At 41.0% G+C, this 23,710-nt stretch overlaps 1 protein-coding gene across 3 annotated transcripts in view; it reads left to right on the forward strand.

Annotated features, from left to right (window-relative positions):
• sema6a (sema domain, transmembrane domain (TM), and cytoplasmic domain, (semaphorin) 6A) overlaps positions 1 to 23,710 on the forward strand; it is a 210,991-nt gene that overhangs the window by 81,328 nt on the left and 105,953 nt on the right. For all 3 annotated transcript variants that reach the window (XM_088336168.1, XM_088336169.1, XM_088336170.1), the window contains exons 3-4: positions 6,404 to 6,566; positions 8,551 to 8,668. In XM_088336168.1, the coding sequence (XP_088192294.1) occupies positions 6,467 to 6,566; positions 8,551 to 8,668 (218 nt within the window). In that variant the 5' untranslated portion in view covers positions 6,404 to 6,466. The remainder of the gene's footprint in view (positions 1 to 6,403; positions 6,567 to 8,550; positions 8,669 to 23,710) is intronic.

Here is a 23,710-nt window from a genome sequence, read left to right on the forward strand (position 1 = left end):
TTTCTAAACACTTTCACCGCAATCACTACAGCTGCAAGTAAATGTCATGTCTCCCCTGAGATGGGGAGACTAGACATTCGAAAAAGATGAATGCAATGTTATGGAACAAATGCTGGAATTTAGAATGTTAATACAGACTTGGAAGAGACAGAGTACAACCCAGAATAACCTCAAATCAAGGTAAAAATCATCTCATTCATACAATCGTGCTTTCTAGCTGTCAGAACTGTATTTCCCCCTCAAATATACTCCAAAATTTCAATCATTTGACCACATTGCCGCTAAGGCGGCCCCTCCCTGTGGTGCTTCAGTCAGCTGTGCACGTTATCCCGCCTGCCGTATATTGTATAAACACAAGCACGGCGCCCTTGTATCACAGCTGTCAGACGGCATTTACGAGAAGCCCTTACTTAACTATAAATATGGAACGCTTCCTCTTATATGAGCGCCTCAGATGGAGAAAAACACATACCAAGTTATGCTTCTACGGTCATTCATGATTAAAAAACATGTCTGACAACATTGAATGTTCTTGATCCCGACAACACTTGATGTTTGTGTACTGTCTGTTCATTCTCCTCAGGCTGAAGTTTTCTAATCTTTCCTTGCCCTCATGTAGGATTTAGATCAGGGGATTGTGTAACAGTAGTCTGTAGTCTGTACAGCCCTTGTGATTAAGTGCTAGACAAATAAACATGACTTGACTTGACACTTGAATAACCCTTGCAAGTAGTGGAAGCTATAACTCTTGTTGGTGATAGGAGTGAGTGAAGAGGTGTTGTGAAAGGATAGTGGGATGTTTGGACCCGTTCTAAGGGATGTGCATGGGACCTGTATGATGCGGCAGGGGTAAACCAGTGAAAGCTGTCCAGCCCTGCTGTTGAACAGAAGAGTGTGCTGAGTCACCCTGACCCGAGTGACATGGCCGCTTACTTGTGTCCCGTTTCATCTGGAGGGACGAAAGCATGACTAACTCAGGTGCTGAGGTGCTTAGCTTGTTTGGGTGTTTGGGCATTTCGGTTTGCCATGGTCAATTTTTTTGTGTTTTTTGGTACTTGTTCCTTATTTATTTTCTTTGTTTTTTTATATGTTTGTCTTGCTGTTGGTCACCCCTTTGAGGGATATGACCAAGACAGACAGACAGACAGACAGACAGACAGACAGACAGACAGACAGACAGACAGACAGACAGACAGACAGACAGACAGACAGACAGACAGATAGATAGATAGATAGATAGATAGATAGATAGATAGATAGATAGATAGATAGATAGATAGATAGATAGATAGATAGATAGATAGATAGATAGATAGATAGATGCCTAGACGCTTAAATACTTCTAGTAAGAGTAATACTTTAATCATACATTTTGGGGGGATGGGCTGTTAAATGCATAGGATTTAACCATGCTTAGCAATTATATTTCAAAAAGATATAGCTCGGCCACGCAAAATAATGTGGCGGGCTACATTTGCCCCGTGGGCCATTAGTTTGTCACATATGCTGTGGAGTAAGAAAAGCTAGGCTTTTTTATCTTGGGTATTTAACTGTAGGTCAGTAAGTAGCTAGCTAGCTAGCTATCTAGCTAGTCAGCAAAAGTACAACCAAATGGTAGCTAACTTACACCATTTCTTGTTCATGCATGTGCCACCTACTCCACTTCAGTAGCTTCCGTATATACCGCAGTTAAAGAAGTTCCAAAGGAGGGATTTGTTTTTGGGTTAATTTTTATGAATGTAAGAAATCTGCAACATCCACCTGTGGAGTTTGGGTAATTTAATGCTTCACATGCAGTCCTTAAGTACTGTTCTGAGTGGGTGTGCTACAGTTGCTTTTCAGAGCAAGATTTAAGCACACGCGGAAGCAATTTCTCCTCCTGGAGATCCAATGTGGGTCTCGCTATCACTCATGCGGTGATGAAAGCGGCCTTTGAGTTCCACTTGAAACCATTTAGCGCATCACAGTCTTTTTATTCTTTACTTTCCGACGTTTAAATCCCGCACATCCTATCGATGCCAATGGAAATCAAATGCTGATTAATCCCTGGCGATGCGGTTACTTCGACGTCAATAACATATGGGAGAAGCAGTTTCACCTTTGCTATGCTATGATTAGCATCCCATCTGGAAATACCACTGTAGGATTATTCCCAGTATTTAACCTAAACTCGTGTATAATGCATGTATGTATGTTTGTATATAGATATATGTAGTCATAATGTGTTCCTGGTTGTTGGTTGGGTACCGATTTGGTTAAGTACCAATTTTTTTTTTCCATAAGAAACAATGGTAAGTATTTTAATCCACTCATAAAAAAGATACCGAAAATATTAAGAAAACGTTTATCCAAACAACATTAAAGACGATAAATGTGTACTTAATATATAATAAACATAAAAAAGAAGAAATATAAACCCGATGGATACCGGTTCTATGTCTGAATCTTTCAAACCAACTTTAAAAGTGAAGGAAGTATCACTTTCACCACCTCTTGTACTAGCACTTCTCTTCAGTAGGTCATCGTAAATGGCAAGCGCTTTTTCGCAAATAAAAGCTTCACTAATGCTATCCCCTGCCAACTCCTTGACCTTGATAAAGATTAGAAGCAACTTTTCCATTTCCTCGATTATCTGAGGCCTTTCTTTTTTAACTGCTATCACTCCCATTTCAACATCGGCGTTCTTTATCGCTTCTTTATGTTTTATAAAAGTCGAAATTGTCGACTCTGCAATGCCATATTGCAAAGCGAGATCGGACACTCGAAAACCATTTTCATACTTCACGATTATTTCCTTAGTTCGCCTCACTGTTTTCCTCTTATCGTTCCCTTTATCGCTGTTGTTCTTTGGACCCATGTTCAAAAGCAACACAAAAACTAGGAGAAAAATAACTTAAAAAATGACGTACCCCTTCACTCATCGACTGTCCGGATAGAAGTGGCGCTAAAGCTAGGCTAACTAGCGCCGCGCTAGGTCCACTCGTTATGCGCCGAATTTTATTCGATTTGTCTATTTTCAGCTATTTTCGGCTATTTTGACTAGGCTATTTTCAGTTGGGCACCAGATTCTGTGTCGAGCATCGAAACATTTTTGCGCACATTTTTTGGTCGAACACCAATTTGGTTGAGCATTGAGGCGGTTGAGGACCGGTGTAGCACTGTATGCTGCGGCTTCTTATTCTTTTCAGGGTTTAACAGCAGTTGGTATCCATCTCTGTGGTGCATTACTGCCCCCTACCACCACATCCTGTTCCACATCTCAAATCCTGTTAAAACCCATCCATTCATTTTTTGCACAGTTTATCGACACTAGGGTCGCCAGGGTGCTGGAGCCCATCCCAGCTATCTTCGGGCAGTGGGCAGGGGACACCTTGAACTGGTTGACAGACATACAACTCACTCACAAGCTCATTCACACCTAGGGACAATTTGGACCAACCAATTTACCTGACATTCATATTTTGGAAATGTGGGAAGAAACTAGAGTGCCCCTTAGGAAATCCACGCAGGCACGGGGAGAACATGCAAACTCTGCACGGGGATGCTGTGAACCCTGGACCTCTACACCGCGGGGCTGCATGCTAACTTCTCAGCAGCCGAGCCGACCCTGCTGAAACCCTTACTCCTTAATCCGTAGAAGCCCATTGTCAGAGTTAAACAATCCTTTCAAACGAAATTCCAGTACTCCTTCTCCAACCAGCCCTTTCTTCATTTTTCTTCTCTGTACGATACGCTACGGCATTAGCATCCATGAGTACTTTTGCAAATAACGGACATATTTATTGCGTGTGACGTCATGTGTCCTCCTCTGCACAGGCGTCCAAACATGAGTAGCTTAAAAGTTACAAAATATTACATACAAGTTGCATTTAGTTGGAAATGTGAACAATTTCACCAGAAAAAAAAAATCACCAAAAAGTTTTTTTTATGACTCGGCCAAGGCTCAAACCTCTGACCTCCCAAGCGCCCAACCCAAAGGCCACCAAACGGGTCTATTTCCGCTGTTTTATCTCACACAAGGGGCGCACCGCATGATAGGGCGCCCCGTAAACATGGAAGGAAAATTGAAGACTTTATGTGCGCTTATAATCGTGAAAATACGGTAGCTATTTACGTTAGTGTGAAACTGATCCTCGGTGTGTGTACCGTTTTTTATTCACAGTATCACGAAAGCAGAGAAAGAAGAAGAGACATCGCATAGTAAAAGAAATCCCTTCCTTCTCTCCATTAAGTCAGATTCTTCCTGCTTTTAGTTAAGACAAGAAACGTCGGGATAAACAACTTTCATCCGGGTGAAGTCAATTCAAACGGACTAATGAGTTCAATTCATCATCCCTGAAGAATCTTCTGCATCCTGGGTAATGTCTCAAGAAAGAGTGTAACACGGATGAAACGCTTGCTACTTGATTAGATTATCAACGTAATCATTGCTGTATTTGATTTATAGTCTTAATTTGTTGCCATAAACGGGGGGGCATGTCTCGGAATATGCAGATATGCATTCCACATAAAAAGGCATTAGGGAATGAGCTTGTTGAGGACGTTGTGTTGATGTCATCGAGTAAAACGCCCTCAAGAAATGTCACGCCGAAAAGCATTTTGGGTATTTAAGGGAAACTGTTTAATGTTTGACCACTAGGTGTCACTGTATTGTATAATGCAGCTGAAACAAGTGCTACAAAGCACAAGGAAGAATACAATTTACAAAGACTCACCTCATTCATCCATTCACTAATTATCTGCACCGCTTATCCTCAGTAGGGTTGCGGGGGTGCTGGAGCCCATCCCAGCTGTCTTTGGGCAGTGGGCAGGGGACACCGTGAACAGGTTGCCGGCCAGGTGCAAGGCACAGAGTTAGAAAACTCACTCACTCATTCACAAGGACAATTTAGACCGGCCAATTATCCTTACATGCCTGCTTTTTTGAATGTGGGAAAACCGGAGTGCCCGGAGGAAACCCACGGGGAGAACATGCAAACTCCGCAAGGGGAGGCTGCAGTAGCTGGACTTGAACCCTAGACCACCGCACAGTGGGGCTGTGCCCTAACCACCCATCCACCTTGCCTACACCAAATCACAAAATTTTCTTTTTAATTTGTTTGCCTTTCACAAGGTTTCTTTTTTTGGTGCACCCGTAGCAGCAAGTTGGCGGACAATAATGTTAGCTTCCTCTAAGTTAGCCTTGTGTTAAGTAAAATAAATCCAAATTTCTTGACCTTCGAGTAAAAAAATGCATGTTTATGTGATAGATCATATGAGTTTGCTTGTTATTCAGATAAATATAATTTTTTCAACTGATGAAGAATTTTTACCACCAGGAGGCGATGAATATACACAATGTCCCTTTTATGCACATTGCAAGTTAAATCCGTTCAACTCCATTTTTAGTATCAATACTGCCTGTTTATATTACTCACTGAAGGGATGAGGGATTTATTAAATTATAAAATTTGATTTAAATCTTTAATGTTTTCTCTTTATTTGTTTTTTTTTTTGTCTTACTCTTTGTTTCTTTCTTCATTTCTTTCTTTCTAAGAAACAGAACAGATGGTAGACCCAAACGCGTAACGTTTCACAACAAGCTTTATTGCGAAAGCTGAGAAGTCAGGTATGGGAAAGCAAGCGCCAGCATTCCGGCGATCGCAGGGCATGGATCAGGGAGCTCACAGGATCAAAGCGTGGTCGGAAGGCGGGAACGTGTTGAGTAGCCGGGACGGGCGATCGGATCGTGGTCAATGGGCAGAAACGAGTTGAGTAGCCGGGACGGGAAATGAGAGCATGGTCAGTGAGCAAACACGGGTCGAGTTAGGCGGGGCGGGAGATCGGAGTGTGGTCAAAGTAAGGAAAAAGTCAGGGAGCCAGAGACGATAGGGGAGCCAGGGGCAGACGAGCAGGATACAGGTAAGGACGGGACAGACGGGAGCTAGAGTCAAATAGTGCTTGCCTAGCATGTGCGGAGGTTCGCTGACGGACTGACAAGTAGTGAATGGAAGCGTTGACTTTAAATAGGAGGGGAACCAATCAGACAACGAGCAGCAGGTGGCACCAAACATGCAGGCATAGTTGAGGGCAATAGGTAATCGTGACACTATTTCTCTTTGCTTTTTTTCTCTTTCTCTTACTCTCTTTTGCTCTTTCTCTTTCTTTTTGTCTTTCTCTCTTTTTCTTTAATCTACTAGTACGGCCGAATGTTTTTTCTACCACGTGGCCCCCAAGCTCAAATGAGTTGACACCCTCGGCCTAATGGCTCAAGAGTCCCTGGAAGCCACACATATGTGAACCATTCATGTAAAGCACGTGTGTATGAGGTGCTACTTTGCAAAGTCATGTCGTGTTCTCAACTGGATTTCGTTGTTTAAGCGCTATACAAATGCAAACCATTGACTATTTGCTCCTCCTGCAGGTTGAGGTACATCTTCAGCAAAAGGACCATCGGCGGCTGCAGCAGCAGCAGAGCGGTGCGACCATGAAGTCGGAGGCTTTCCTCCTCTACTTCATGCTGCTGCACATCGCCGGGGCCGGCTTCCCTGAAGACAGTGAGCCTATAAGCATCTCCCACGGCAACTGTAAGTACAACATTGCACACGAGTGATGTGTTTCGGGAACGTAACAGCTCTTTCAGGTGGACGGTGGGAGCTGGCTCCCCACCAATCAAGAACCGGCTTCCTTAAGAACGCAATGCGATTGGTCGATATTTTTTTTTCTTCAAGGATTCTGTGTTGTTGATATGAATTGTGTTGAGTACAAAAATGTTTTATATTTTCATATTTATTTTTGTGGAAATATTTGATTTTATATTTCCTGAGTCTCATTGTTTCACGGTTAGCTTTTTTTTAACGTCACCTATTTAAAGTATATTCTTGTAAATCACAGTTTATTTGTTGCACTGAAAAGTAAATATTCTACTTGTTGGTGATTCATGTGTTTTTCAGAGTTTCCATGTTGTTTCACTCTAGAGTAGGGGTGGGCCAAGTTTTTGAGTCGTGGGCCGCTTTGAGCTCGGAGACACAAACTGAACCATTATTCTTCTCATTTTTTTGCCCATCCTTTCTTAAGGTTTTTGCCGGTACTCTTAACAGCAAGCTGGCGGACAATAACTTCAGCTACCTCTATGGAAGCCTTATGTTATGCGAAATAAATACAAAATGTTCAACCTAAAATTATTTCACATGATTATAGTTTATGTATTTTTATGTTGTATATTTTTTTTTCTGAATGACATTTTTTTTACCACTAGGAGGCCCCAAATAATACTTAATGTCCCTTTAAGCCAGGGGTGTGAAAACAGGTGGCCCATGGGCCGGATCAAGTCCACTAAGGTATTAAAACCGGCCCATGAGACAACGCTCAAAGAAGCGAAAGAGAAAAACAAGCTGCAGGTTGAAATATGTCCACTTGATGTTGCCAAAGCAAGGTGCCTCTCACAGAGACACTGTATTTCTTCCTCTCTCTCTCTCTCTCTCTCTCTCTCTCTCTCTCTCTCTCTCTCTCTCTCTCTCTCTCTTCTCTCTCTCTCTCTCTCTCTCTCTCTCTCTCTCTCTCTCTCAGTATTATTTTTTTACCTTTTTCTCTCACTCTGTCTGTCTTTCACTCTCCGTGTCTCTCTTTTTCTCTTTCTTTATTCTCTTTGTCTCTTTCTTTCTCTGTGTGTCTTTATACCTTCTTTTGCTCTCTCTTCCTTTGTTTCTTTTATCTCTTTCTCCCCTCTTTTCTCTCCTCTCTTTCTCTCTTTCTATTTCTCTTTGGATTTCTTTCTCCCTCTCTTTCCTACCCCCTCTGCCCCCCTCTCTCACTATTTCTCTTTGTATCTGTTTTGTTTCTCCTGTTCTCTCTCTTTTCTTTCTCTTTCTCTTTCTCCCTTTCCCCCTTTAATTTGTCCCACCCCCTCTCCTTTCCTCTTCTTCTCCTTCTCGTATTTCTTTCTCTCTCTCTTTTTCTTTCTCTTTAATCCACTAGTCCGGCCCCCGAGACAATGTTTGTCCTATTGTGTGGCCCCCGAGTTAAAATGACTTTGACACCCCTGCTTTAAACAATAAAAAAATCGTAGTTGTTGTGTAGCATGATATCATAAGTCCAGATAGCTACATGAGAAAAATTACAGTTTAACTAATTAAACATGAACAAAAAAGCTTCTCATAGCATATCACACATGGTAAAGATGCTCAAAATAAACGTCTCTAATCCCTCTGAAAATCCGAATACATTCTAAATGCATTTAAAAATTAATGATGTTAAGTACATTTCTGCGTCTAATGCATGTGAAAAAGCCAACAAACCAAAAGTCCAAAGAGAAATGCTCAAAGTGTCTCTCCCACTGAGGCTAGCCTGACATTGACCTGCTTGCGTTCAGCCAAACAGGCACTTTCATCCTAAGCCACGAACAACGGAACAATTTTATGCCACAGTGCTGTGTATTTTTCTCCACATAATTTAAGGCCGTAGCATGCACTCAGGCAGCAGATGTGTTGACATTTGATCCAAATCCCGACGGTATGGCAGACAGAAATGTCGTCAAATTGCTTTAGCTGTGGCTTTCTTTCCTCCTCGCAGACACAAAGCAGTACCCGGCCTTTGTGGGCCACAAGCCTGGCAAGAACAACACACAGAGGCACAAACTTGACATCCAGCTCATCATGATAATGAACAAGACCTTATTCATCGCTGCCAGGTACGCTCACTAATGTTGTTTTGACTGCCATATTCTCAATAATTGCAGTGTGCCTGAAGAATTTTGAAACGGGTGATAGTTATAGCTACGTGAATCGCAATAGATTTTTTTCAGAAAAGAGCTTTGACTTAACAAGTAATATTGCTTTATTTCTCGGTAACGAGTACTGTGACACTTAAGAACAAAATAATACATCTGGGGCAAGACCTAGAAATGGAGGAGATCTTTGAGTGTTTGGAAGCCCAAAGACAAAATGGATATTGGGTGTCTATTGCCCTCTTGCAAAAATACGGGATATTTTTGGCACAACATGTTAAAAATGATTAACACAGATATGGTGGGTTGCATCCCTTAACCACAAGGGTTGTTGGGGCACCATTTCCAGTGGTGTGTCTTGTGCAAGTACAGCCTGGTGACACCTATCCCACTCCAGGCCAACATATGTTTCCACCTGGTCTCTAACCGAGGACCTTTCGCCACTGCACTACGGTAACTTTTGAATTGATATACCTGGTAATGTGTATGTATATAGTTCGAATAAAACTGCAACTCGCATCCGAAAATATGGTACAATAGGGAGAATATATCCATGAGGAGAAATTCAAGGTGCTCGTACTCGTACGTGCTTGAGACGGCAACAGCATAACTGCGGGGCTTGCGGATCGAGAGTTGAATGTGACAATGTGATCTTTGCAAGTGTTTTTTATAACTAAAGATCTGCAATCAACCATGCATCCTGCACCATGTAATAACAACAATATTTGATCAATAAGGTGTTACAGCGCTCGTTACAGATAAAAGTATTTGCGTTCCAGGAACACGTTCCTTTGTCATGCGTTAGTCCCAACACTGCTTGTCAGTAATCGAGATGTTTCATGAAACATTCATAGAAACATCCCACAGGAAAGAAATCCATAAAGTTCCTGGCTGGTAAAAAGTCCTCGCAAATACCACACACTTTTTCTGTCTTTTTCTTCCAACACCCTCAATTGAGAAAGGCTTTTATTCGCACACAAACGCAGCTCAGTGACCCAGCAGGATTCGCTTGCGGTGTGCTGTCATCGATTTTGTCCACTGCTCTTGCCGTTACCGTTTATAAATCCCGTTCCACCTCATGACCCGATGAGCAATTAGAGGAGCAGCAAGTGTGTCGTTATTATCCTGTGTAATTTCAAATACGCTCGCTGATATTGAGGCGGAACCTTCGAAAGGACTTGATTCTTATGGGCTTGAACCGAAGCCCCCTTTGGTCTAAGACACAATGGGTAGGAGGTGTTCTTTGTTTTGCTCCCAAGCATGTCAAATTTAGTGGCCGGAGGAAACTGCTGCTTCTGGGCATACCTGTGCCCATCAGGGAAAAATGTGTGTGTAAGAGAAGCTATTTGAGAAGTATCATACTTTATTTAACATGCAACATTAAGCACAATTATATTCTCATACAAAAACAGTCATTCCCATGCACATACACTACTATACTCTCAAACACCACCAACTTTAACTTCTTATATGTAACTCAATTGCAGATATAGGCCGTGGGCACCTGCAAGACCTTCTCTGCTGGCCTAACATATATCTGAATCATGTGATATTATTTACAAATTGTCCATGAATACTTATACAAAATTCCAAATTGTCTGTGAGCTTCCTTTCTTTACTTTCCCCCTGGTTGCACTGCTTTCAGATGTGTGCTTTTATATTAAAGCATTTATCCACTCACACTTCAGCCATTACTTGTTGCCAGGGTCATAAATCTACCTGGAGGCCTTCACAATCAGCTCTGCAGGCCCTGAGGCATAAAATAGGTGCTGATAAAGCTGTTGGTCTAGCCAATCAGATTCTAAGTTGACAATCAGCGCCTTCTAAAAGGTGTAACGAAAGGTCAGCAAGTTCACAAACTATGATTGGCTGGGAGGTGGTAACGGAACAATCACTATGAAAAGTGATCGGACATTTTCAGGCTTAAGATGAATAAAAACTTTTAGCCTAAATACGACAGAACAGGCTCGACTTCCTGCATTCACTTTCATGGCGATGAAAAATAACTTCTTGATGGAACTGAAATGCATGGGGTAGCTGTACAAAAGAGTAATCAAAAATTTCCTGAGGGAAAAAAAAGGGAGGAAGGATTTTGTGCCAACAGGATTTTTGGTGGATAAATGTGGCTTTAGTCCTAAAAAATATTGCAATTTTTTGAGGTTTTAATTTAGATGTATCACAGCTGTAGCTGCAGTAAATATTTTACAGCCAAAAAATAGTGACGATTAAATTGTTTCAGACTTAGCACTACTGAAGGCCTCTGTGTGAAATGCACAGCCTGCCACTGGTATAAAGATAGTGGCCGTGCATGTTCGTGTAAGTGCTTGAGAGCTAGTGAAGGATTGCGGGCACCAGGGGTCTTGGTTCAAATGTCACCCACCTGCTCTACATTGGGTGACAGCCAGCAGTTTTAGGGGGACTAGGGGGAGGTAATTGTGACATAGAAGGTTTGTTTGAGGGGTTTACTCATAGGCGTGCTTTGAAGTTAAAGCCCACTCTGACCAGTTGACAAATGCAACCAGAGGGGTTTGTCTTTTGTTCACTCTATAAATCGAAGAATGCCATTAAAACCATTTGTATGATTTCCCATCAAAAGCTGTGAATTGGATTTTGGCTACAGACGCTGCCCTACTTACGAATGAGATCGTTCAGAATTGGAATTTGTTCGTAAGTTGCTTCAGTTCTATATTTTGTATGTTTAAGGTTTATATAAGTATGTTTAAGGCTTGTTTAAGTAACCTGTATTGTTTTGAAACTGAAGAATGTTTCATTAAATAATATGCTCTATAAAGATAAATAAAGTTGAGTTTAATTTAATTTTGAAAGATGTGCTTCAAAAGGTCCTCTTTCGTGGTAAAAAGTGTCCAAAAAAGCAATCCGACCATTTTCTCAACCGTATCAAGCTTTCTTATTTCACTTTCATTTCAAATGAAGCGGCTCGCCTTTTCTTTATACTTTACACCAACAATATTGAATGGATGCACGAGGAATTAGACAATAAAAGTGTCAAAATGCTTAGTGCGCTGGAGATACAGTATAGAATGTTTACACAGGAACTAGGAGGAGAAAGGGGATTTCTTCTTCGGGGTGGATGCTGGGTGACCTCTCACAGCGCCACCACTCACTGGTAGCGGTGGAAAGAAGCACTACAGTAATGTCCTGTACTCAATGTTCGGATATTTTTCGCCATCCCGATTTTTTTTTTCGTATCTACCGTTTTTTTGTAAGTGAAATGGTCGTAAGTGGGTGAGCGTCTGTAAATGAAACTACATGAAAATAAACGAATAATGCAAAAACATGCCTGGGGGGTGTTCCCTCTTACAAGCATCCATTCAACAATTATTCATTCACTTATGCACTTAATTACATGGGTCTTACCATTAACCATTGGGACCATTGGGACATTGTATGGAAATGAGTAGGTGAATGTCGTCACCTCGTTGTTTTTTTTTTTATATAAGAAGCCAAAGCAAATGCTTAACAATTCGAGGAGCATGTTGTTTCTTTTACTGAACATAGTTGTCAAGGTCTTGTTTTGTGTGACTGAAGTTACAATTTTTATTCCCATTTCCACACGCGGCATGCAAAGTTGAACAAATGTTCAATATGTATGTGCTACGAAGACTCTAGAATGAAGCGTCGCATTGCACTTCAAATTGATTTTTTTCTCAGTATTAGTCAGTCAAAGACGCGTGTTTTGGGTATGTGACCCCGGAATAACTGGAATGTCTCTCGTGAGATTAAAGTGAGCCGCGTGACCCGCCATTTATTCCCCTGCACGGATAAGCAAGGCTTTGTTCCTCCCTAGTAGAGGCTGAATCGCTACAGAATATCGGTAAAAGTTGAGTGATGAGGAGTTAACGGTGGCGATGAATTTAAAAATGGCTGTGCCGGGGAAGCAGTGTGTTAAATCGTCACTTTTATGGAGTCAGATGAGTTGTCAATTGTGGAGCCAGCTTTGCCATCATTCCTCCAGTCACTCGTCTGTGTTTCGCAGCTTGCAGATGGCCTCCATGAACGCTGTCCAAAGCCCCAAATTCAGTTCAGGCTTTTTTTTTTTTTTTTTTTTAATGGCTGCACAATCTATTCATTCCCATTGGCTTTGGATTTAATCCTGGCAATAAGAACCTCAAAATGAATGGAGCCACTGATGAAATTGACAAAGTTGCACATGCCTAGAAGGAAAGAGCTTTCAGTCAAGAGCAGTGTTGGGTGCGTTACTGAAAAGCAGTTTTTAGTTACAGTCAGTAGTTACTTTATTTAAAAAGTAATTTAGTTCTTTCCCATGCTATCCAGCCATCCATTATCCGCACCACTTATCCTCAGTAGGGTCGCGGGGGTACTGGAGCCCATACCAGTCTTCGTCAGGCAGTGGGCAGGGGACACCCTTAACTGGTTGCCAGCCAGCCGCAGGGCACACAGAGACAGAGAACTCACTCGCTCATTCAAACCGAGGGACAATTTGGACCGGCCAATTAACCTGACATGCATGTTTTTGGAATGTGAGAGGAAACCGGTGTGCCTGGAGTAAACACACGCAGGCACGGAGACAACATGCAAACTCCACACAGGAAAGTTGGTTGCTGGTTTTCAACCCATGACCTCAGAACTCAGCCGCTGTTCCACTGTCCCAGATTACTGACAACAAACAGTAGTGCGTTACTCTGAAAGTAATTATTTAGTTAAAAATTTCCCTATATACTAGCATAAAGGCCGACCCTCTAAAACTGATTTAAAATAGCCCCATAATAAGAGAAATAGAAGAAAAAATGTACATGTACATGTGGAAGCAGTGATGCTTTCATATTAAATGGCTTGGGCAATCTTGAGAGCTTGCAGACAAACACTTAGCCGATACACTCCATATCCATTTTGGGCTTCAAATCACTTGCAAATCTCCATTTCTGGGTACTGCCCATGTTTATATACCCTGTTCCTACGTGTGGCACGTTTTCAATTTACAGTGATGTATTCTTTATTTCTATCGTCCCACATTTTTTTCATCTCCATCAAACGTGTTACTTCTTTCATGCTGCTTGTTTCCCCAGCAGTTTTGGACAGCGTTTTTTTTTTCCTCCAGGCATGCTGTATTGCAAAAAAAAAGTACAAATAAAAGAGTGAATTTAGCACACTTTTACCGTTAATTCTGTAGACACGTTTATCCGATAGGTATCCTGTAAAAGCCACAACCCTCTCACCTTCCGCTGCATAATATTCGCTGTCGGTGACACGAAACCAAATATGCCCATCAAAGCTAAACCTCTCATTTTAGTACTTTATTTGTTTGCGAGCATATACGGTAGGGAGAATATCTCCATGAGGAGAAACTCAGCGGTCTTGTACTGTGTGCTTGAGACGGCGCTGTCATAACTATTTACCTGTACCTTATCATAAAATATAAACATTCCCACTCCACTGTAAACGTATGTGACAATATAAGTAGTACATGCATTTCCAGCGATCAGGGGACACTGTACTGTATGTATAGCTACTGCATTGTAGCTGAATTAATGCAGTGACGAACTATGTAGTAATGACAGTAGAGTTGCAACATTTCATCAATGACGTGTTATTACAAAGAAAGATATTTCATTTGGTTGTGTCTGTTTTTATTTATTTAATTTTACATATTTTGTTTATTTTATTTGAGGGGAACAAATTATCTGTTCAGTCGGCCTGCCTGCATCTGTGTTTTGAATTCATTCCTGTTGCAGAACTCCCCGTTGAGCAGCTCCTATCATTTCTCCAGCAAAATGTCTAAAATATCATCATCCCACTCAGCTAATAAATCACAACTACAAATTCAGGTCAGGAATCATTTATAGCCTCATATTCTGAATCCTAGTCAGCACCAGAGAGGAATAATTTGGGCCTGATGAGATGCAAGGCCGAGGTTGTACATGATGCAGACTCCCGGAAAGCCTGATGGGATTTGGACTTTTTTAGTCAGTCTTTATTTGCCTTCTGCCGAGTGAGGATAAGCAATATAGATAATGGATACTGACTGCTTTAAAGGCCGAGCAACTCAAGAAACAGATGTGTTTGTTTGGAGCTTATCTCTGCTGTATAAGATTCCAACAGGCGGGAACAATGAACTTGAAAATGAACTTGGAGCTACTGAATAGAAATCTGGGATATTACATGCTGTAATTTTATCGACTATAGGTATTTTATTGATAGAAATTTATTTTTTAGAAGCGATGATGAACTAAACAAACCAGGAACGGCCGTGTGGATAAGTAGACTCTCATCTGATTTGCTTTGTCAACTGGTAATAAATTAATATGTCACGGTTGCAATGGCGCCCAATTGGCCCCGCCCAATTGGCCCCACCCAAGTGGCCCCACCCAAGTGGCGCCAGCTGCGGCTCGTTGACAAATTTGCTTTCCGCCTATTTAGGCTCAGCGCTGTCACTCTTTCTTTGTCAGTCTGTCAACAAACCTCTGCCCCGCAAGACGTGGGTTTTGACTCGGTCCTGTTGTCTGTTGGTATATCCTGTCTGGTATGGTTCCCGTTTATTTTGTCCTGTTTAATATCGGTTTCCAGTTTCGTTCCCATCTAGTTTGTCCTGTTTGATTTCGATTTCCTGTTTTGATATCAATCTTGTCTGTCCCATTGTCTAATATTGATGTCCAGTTTTGTTCCTGTCTATTTTGGTCCTGTTTATTATTCTCTCCAGTTTTCGTTCCCGTCTAGTTTGTCCTGTTTCTTTTCGATATCTGGTTTCATTATCTATCCTGTATGTCCCCTCCTGTCCGGTATCGACCCCATCCGTCTGATATCTGCTCAGGCAATTGGAATCGATCTCGTTGGCCTCTGGCTTCCTATCATTCCACGCCAGTCTGCTGCCTAACGTGCACAACTCCCCATCTCCGTCACGCGTTTGGTCCTGATCCTGTTCCAGCTCTTGACATAATATGGATGGAATATGCTTGTTATGGATCTCTAAGTTTAACGCAGCTAGACTGACATTTTATTTGCTGCGCAATCTAGAAGTCTGATGGGGAAAGGACGTGAATTAATGTTAATTTTTATAATATTTGACAAGTCAAGTAAATTAATTTCTATAGCCCTTAATAACAGAGTCAAAATCAAAGGGCTGCACAGGCCTACAATTACAGTAGTAGTGTCAGGGAAGACCAGAACAGAGCAGGAGACCCCAGAGCGTTCGTACAATTCTTTATTTGGGGAAGCGTAAGGGTTAGCGGGAAACACGGTGACCGTCGAACGTCAGCAGCAACGTCGTGGCGTAGCGTGGGACGGAAGCAGGTCGAGTTTACCAGGAATGAAGAGAAGATCGTAGCGTCGGACGGAAGCAGGTAGGCAGGCAGACAGAATCAGGTAAACAAGGCACAGGTAATCGGGAGAGTCTTACGGGGTACAGAAGGAATCCTCCGACACAGAGTTCTCAGCGTAACGCGTTTAAATAGGGAGCATTGACCAATCAGGAAGCACATTCCAGCGCACCCCATGATTACCCCAGGTGGCTCCACTTGGGTAATCATGACAAGTAGCAACATCTCGTAATCTAAAACCTACATTGGGGCAAGAAAAAACTAAAAACCCAACTTTGAGGAAAAATGAGACACCGTGAGAAGGGACCACTCATGACGTAATCCCCCTTCCAGGACCACCAGGCTGCAATGGATAATGCAAGCACACCAATAGAAGATACATAGTCAACAATAATAAACATAAGTATTAACTGAAAGTTTGCACAAGTCCAAGACAGCAACAACAAAGCTTCCCATCTTTGCTGTAGGTTGATGTAGATGATGGCACGCATCAGGTCCAGATGCTGGTCTACCAACTCCGAATAAAAGCATTGTGAATCGATCAAAAGCACCATCGTAGTGGTGCAAAAACATTTACAGTACAAAATACAATACTGCAGTATCAGTGCAGCTTTAGAATCAAAATATGTCTTAACTTTAGATTCACACACACTACTTAGGTTGCAGTTCGGATTTTTTAGGCAAGAGCATTCCACAGAACCAGGCACTAATGGAGAACGCTCTCAAGCCTGAGGATTTCTTTTTGTCTCTTGGAGTCTAGCATTTTCTGAGCAGAGACTCCGGACAGGAAGATATGGCACAACTAATACAGAAAGATAAGAAAGGGAACCAGTGGAATTCATCTAAAAGTCTTGCTGCAGCATTTAGCATCAGCTGCAAACTTTTGATGCTAAACATCAGGCGACCAGAAAATAATACAAACAAGTAATCAAAACAAAATGTAACAAGCTCATGAATTATAATCACAGCATGTGTTATCATCGGGAGAATTGTCACAACATTAATAAGGTTGAATTGTTGTAATATTTTTGAAATGTAACTGAAACAATAAATCTGAGTCAAGTCTGACACCAATATTTCTAACAGTCTCTTTTCGTAATACATGGTTCAGAGCAGTGTTTGAGAACAGGTCATGAATATAAGGTGGCGCAACAATCAACATCTCAGTTTTTTTCAGGGTTAAGCAGCAAAAAATTAAGCCTCATCTATCTTTTTATCTCAGTGAGGTAAGCCTCCAACAGATCGGTTGCCGCCAACAGGTCGGTTGCCTCCATTGGCAGATACAGTTGAGTCTTATCTGCATAGCAATACAAACGCCTGTTGTTATAGTTCGAGTTCATAGAATCAATTGATCCCGATGTACTTATTTAAGATTCTGGTCTTGTGGATTGGGCCGTCCCTATTTATTATATATACAAGGTGCATATACATTTACCAATCTTCAGACTATCCCTTTAAATACACGTTTTATGGTGTTTGTATTGAATAATACTGAGCCACAGTCACCAGTTTTCTTTTCAGTCATTTGCAGGTCTGAAATGGTAATTCTTTGTTTTCTCAACAACATTTTGTGGCATAGGGTTCTGTTATCTTGTTTTGATTTTAAATATGTATTCCCTGCAAGAAAAAAATAAATTGGGGTAGGTACTTAAAAACTGTAGCTTCAGCCTAATGCCTTTGGGCAAATGTTTATGTATTGTATCACTGTATTTTACAGCTGTTTTTTGCAAATATTTTGTTGTTTCCTTTTGTTGATTGGTGGTTGGTGTTTTTTGTGTGCAATACGAATACACGGGAGTTGCTGTTGCTTACATATGTATTGCTCACAGTACAGTACTGCAGTACTTTCTCTTTAAATGCACATGTTTAAATAGTATGCTTTGAAATGCATGACAATGTATTTAAGTTTTTTATGAAGAGAAGGGTAGAACAATCAGTATATTAAAAAAAATAGTACTGCAGTCTCATTAAGTCAGATATGTACCCATTCTCTTGATAAATAGGGTTTACTGTGTGTATTCATTTTCATATACTCTAGCCACAACAAAAGGCACACCTACACTTTCTAGCGACTACCTAAAACTGCGTAATGTTTTGGGTGGTGAGTTTATATGTGCCGTCACAGCTGCTTTTTAGCAGCAGTGCGATAATTCAGCAGTAAACTGCTCTTGATGCAAGATTCCTCTCCCTGGCGCTCCATATTTCATGTTCAAGGTACACGCTGGACGACATTCAGGGGCAATTCATCATCAAGCTGCAAGAGATTTACCATTTATTTTACTGGATGTGAACTTAGATGTGTGTATGTCAGTGTAAGTGTGTGTTTGGGTTTTACGGTAGATGCAGTTCTTCCATCTACTTTTCAATCAACCACTTTATTTGCAATCAATTAACACAGCTAGGTGTACAAAGCTTACACTTGGAATAATAACCCTGCTTCAAAAATGTGTCTCGTAACATAACATGGAACGTGTCTAGAATTTTAAGTAATCCTAGCCGATCACGACTGAACCCATTTGAACTATGGGTCATTTCCACCTAGTGCTGTATTCTTTACTTTTAGTATTTCCAATTGAGCTATGACTCTTACTGCTCACCGAATTTTTTTAGAAACCTGAATATGGTTACATCGGGGGTCTCCAACCTTTTACCAGCAGAGAGCTGCTTGAACTGCTAACCCAGTTTGAAATGCATTTCTTACATAACAACTTATCATGTTATTGGTATGTTGTGACAATGTGATTGCCGGGTTAATGATTGGAAGTCGGGTTAAATAGTCAAGTACTAAAAGAAATTTACTAGAAAATGAAAATGACCCAGCACTAGTAAGTTATTTTCAGAACCACCTCAGCTGTCCTCAGGGGGCATCCCTGGTGCCTCTGGGCACCTTGTTAGAGACTCCTGGGCTATATTAATTTGCTCAGATCCAGGCAAGGGTTTTTAGTTTGTAGACCATGGATACCTAACTCAGTTGGGCTCTGGGGCCGGATCCAGACTTTCTGTTCTCAATATTACGCTTTATAATTCAGCTTGCACTTGTAGATTTACCCTACATATTATAATCATGTATTCTAAACCCAACCCATTTTTTCACAATTTGGGAAAGAGTTTCACGTTTTGCATAGAATGTGTTGATTAGTTTATTTTAACAGTTGAGTGAATGCGGTTTTACACCTGAACCAACTCACCAGGCTATACAAACTCAACACTGCCCTCTAGCGGCAATAGAGAAAATTTGTATTATATTTATTTAAGCACATCTTAGTTTTTGATAGAAATGACCTGGATACTTGTTTATTTTTGTTGACATACTTAGAAATTCATGGCGGATGGGATTTAATCACCATACGGGCCAGATCCGGCATGCGGGCCGTATGTTTGACATGGCGGGTGTAGACAGAGTAAACTTTTCCTTTATGAGTCAATTTTTATAGCTGTTGGAAAGACACATTTGTCCTCAAATTAGCATGTAACAGTTGGAAGTCGGTAAACCGCTTATGTTACAATCACTTGGTTTTTCAAATATTTACCCTTATAATAAAAAGGTACCGCTCAGTCTTAATTAGGAGTGGTCACATAACCGTTTCCATCAAAATATCAACCTTGTATAAACATTCTTTTTTCTAATTCCGGGTGGGTGCAGGACCTGAATGGGCGTGCACAGCATGTGCGAACGCGTTACTTTAGCCGGCAGCCGACATACCTCGACCCTCACATAGCTGCCATTCCCCGGGCTCCGTTGCCCACTCACCATGGCAACTGCAACAACCCGAGAGCAAGTACAGTTGCCGTTGCTGCGTTTTCCGATGACGGAGGCAGCTCGAGTGTCCGTTATTGTCATTGTACCAAATCCTGTTAAAACCCACTAATGACTGGGATTACGCACAGGCTTCCTCCTCTGCTTTCCTTATGCAGCCACGTACACATGAGGAGGACTACAAACTTACACTTGGTATAATCAATTTGTCTCGTAACATAACATGGAACGTGTCTAAAATAGTAATCTTGCAAGTAGTTCTGGCAAACCATGACTGAACCCTTTTGAACTCTAAGATTTTTTAGTTGTAATGTCTTAATTATTGTTGATAACATGTTAGTGAACATTGTTTGTAATGGTATTTGATATGGCACTCCAAAGTAAAGTCGTAGTGTTCACTGGGCTAAACCACCAAATAGCACCATGAATGTGATACAATTATCCACCCAAACCATAAGAAGCTGCCTGCTCAGCTCACCAGCATTTTTCGTTTTAGTCTAGCGATTGTTCCCTCCATGCCAAAGTCGGTCTCCACATACACTCCCCAGCTGCCACAACAGTCGTGAACCCCCAATCGAAGGCGCGCTTGTGCAGCTCCACAATTGGCTTGATGTGTTGCCAGTTGGGAAGGGGGAGGTTTCTGACATATGTCAAACAACTGGGGTTTGAAGTGTTGCAAACCTCTGTTGTGCATTCTAAGGGTGTCTTTGAATAAAGCACCCTTGATACAAATCAGCGAGGCTGGGCCTCACGCTCGAAAACATACCCCTTACCCTACTAACCCCTCGACACTCACACACGCACACAAAAACCCTCTGGCAACCTTTCCATCCAGAGAACCTTCGAAAAGACCAACCTGCCCCAGCGTGAGGGAGGGTCGAGTGAACTCTGGCTTGTTGTATTTCATGGCACCGGATCACCCAGGTTCTCTCCTGCCCTGGGCCTATTCAATAACTTCTACAATCCCCACCCAACCCATACACCCACACACAACTCACAGGGGCCTGCTGGCACCCCCTGCTCTTCTCCTTTAGTCCACTTTGTGTTGAGGATTTGATCTAGAGAAAGCCAGAACAGAGGACAATAGTCCTGCCAGCCAACCCCCATGATTCAGTTATGATGAATATCAATGAGGGTGGGTTGTGTGCGGTGATGGGACTTACATGTTACAAAGGAACAAAATAACTTTTCTTGGTAACCAGTACAATATTTGTAACTCTACCGTCGATAACAATTGGTGCGTTACTACTTGAAAGACGATTATTTGTAGGGTACTCTAACTGTTGAGTACTCTTGCTCCACTTATGTTGTCAGATACATCCCTCGATCGAGTAGGGGCAATCTCTGAAGGGAGTTTGTATTTACCTACAAAATACAACTGAAAACAGTCTTGGTGGTACAGTCTCAAGCACAGAGTACGAAAATGCAGACTTTCTCCTCATGCACATATTATCCCTACTGTATATGCTTTCATACAAGCTGGATTCACAACTATGAAATACATTTCGGACATTAGGGAGTCAGTTTGTATGCGCATATTTGGTTGTGTGTCACCAGTCGCGAATGTTAGGCACTACGAGGGTAATGGGGTGCAGATTTTACAGGAACAAGAACAGGAATCCAATAGGGTGAATGTGAGCACAGAATTTATGGCAAAAGTGTGCAGAATTGTATTTGTATATTTTTTAAATTAGTGAATCGATATTTGCAATAAACTATGCCTAGAGGCAAAAGAAAAAAAAACAACAACACACAATATACAGTACCCAGAAATGGAGAAGATCGTTGAGTTATTTAAAGAGTTACAGAAGTTCGGCTTCTGAAGAAAATTAAAAAAAACATCCTATTCTTGGAACTTTAGTATACATTACGCATACCCAGAAATCAAACAAACAAACCAAAACTAACTAACTAGCTATATCATTGTTACAATGTTTATGCCTCTTTTTGTTTCCCCCACAATTTTGGGGGTTTTAAGTTAATTAGTTAGTTAGTTAACGAATATAAATAAGAAAAAAAGCAACTGCGCTTTTTATTTCCATATGCTTTCTAATAAAACGATTAAGGCGGATGAGTTACTCCTTTCATTAACATAATTCCCATTCATGCAATGCCATTCTGTTCCCTCGATGCCTAATGCATATAATACATTTCTTGTTTGGCGATTTCATCCGTTTTTCTCTGCAATAAACCCCGGGCTTGCATAAGCAAATGCTACAAATATTAACTCTGGTTAACTGGATAAATAAGCTTGACATGGGTGTTTGTAGGTTGTGTCTTACAGATATCGATGTTTTAAAAAAAATAAAAGGCAATAGACGGAAAGATGAAAAGACCCAAAGTCTTACTTGGAACATCAGTAAATTGAGTTGTTCCCCTCTTTGACTTCCATGCACTCGTACAGAGAAAACCAAAAACAATAGAGCGCGTTACATAGTTTGCTAAAACTATGTTTATGCTACTAAACGTTTTTCCCTCAATTTTGCTAATTTTGTTACTGTAGATCAGGGGATGTTGTAATTGTAATCTGTGCAGTCTTATGAGACAAGGGCTATACAAATAATTGTGACTTGACTTGATTTCATGTCAAGTGACATATAAAGACATGTAAGTTAATGAAAAGAAAAATGGCTGATCTGTAGAAATCATTTTACATGCCTCCATGCTGCTACTCTCTCTTTCTCTCTCTCTCTCTCTCCCTCTCTCTCTCTCTCTCTCTCTCTTTCAACAAGCTCCTAATTAAGAAAAGCCAACTTTATCTTTATTTATCGTTTTGCCCTTTTTTCTTTGGTTTAAAAAAAAGATTGATTCGTTATAAATGTAGGATAATCAACATAACAAGCTTGTCTTCAAAAAAAGCCCACTTTTGTGAGAAGATACAAAAAAAGGATGTCAAATCCCTCGCCGACAGATCTCAAATGAATTCTTCAGACGTCATTCCTTCTCGCAAACCTTGTGTTCTCATGGAATTGTTAGAGTTCTCAGAATCCCGGAAATTGAAATGAAATTAAATGAAATTGCTTTAATTTGATTTGTTTTAATGTTTTGAAAAGTGCTTGAATTCTGTTTGAAGTGTTTATAAAAGCTTGCAATTGTTTCCACGTTTCTCAACAAGTGTGCTTAAAAATGATGCCAACGCTACTCTCTGGTGGCTGCGCCATACCATTTCTTTTTCCATTGTAATTAACGGCAGCAGACATTGTTTTGTATGGAATTGTCCTATTAAGCGCCATGGCCCTCTATGGGTAGTGTACAAGAGGACTGTTGCATTCCAAACCTAAACCGGGCAGACATGTATTTCTGCAAGGATTACGTATCGTTAATAGACATTAATAACGGGCCACTCAAAAGAAATAGGTAGCGTTTCTTCGTGGTAAATTGTAATGGTAAAAACTTCCTGCAATTGAATATATAAAATACTAATTATTTTACCCTACACCTGTATGGGGACATATTTTTATCAAAAGTATTCACTGATGTATTGTTCAGATAATTGCCCTGGCAACCAATTCAGTGAGTTCCCTGCCCACTGCCTTATGTCAGCTGAGTTAGGCTCTGGCACCCCCGCCACCCTAGTGGAGATAAGCGGTGCAGAAAATTGATGAAATATATTCGCAATTTTCTCAACCTTAAAACCATATCTATTGATTAATACACATAATTAATCATTGCGTATGTAAATCCCAGATATATTTGTGGCTCTGCAAAATACATGATGTCACACCTGATGTCTTCATTGAATGGTACTGGAGGAATTGGAAAATTTGCTTTGAAAATCTTAAAAAGTGCTTGAATTTTGCCATGAATGAGGTCTACCAACCATGAATTATAAATGCCTCCATTAATTGGATGCCAGTTCAATATTTTGGCTAGTATAGACTGTTCACATCATTGTCAGTATTGGCCAATCATGTTTTCTGTTCTTTGATTCCCACAACCTGTATGGAGGATCTG

Source organism: Urocampus carinirostris, chromosome 5 (genome assembly GCF_059441175.1).
Source record: "Urocampus carinirostris isolate Australia breed hairy pipefish chromosome 5, RoL_Ucar_1.0, whole genome shotgun sequence".
Taxonomy (NCBI): domain Eukaryota; kingdom Metazoa; phylum Chordata; class Actinopteri; order Syngnathiformes; family Syngnathidae; genus Urocampus; species Urocampus carinirostris.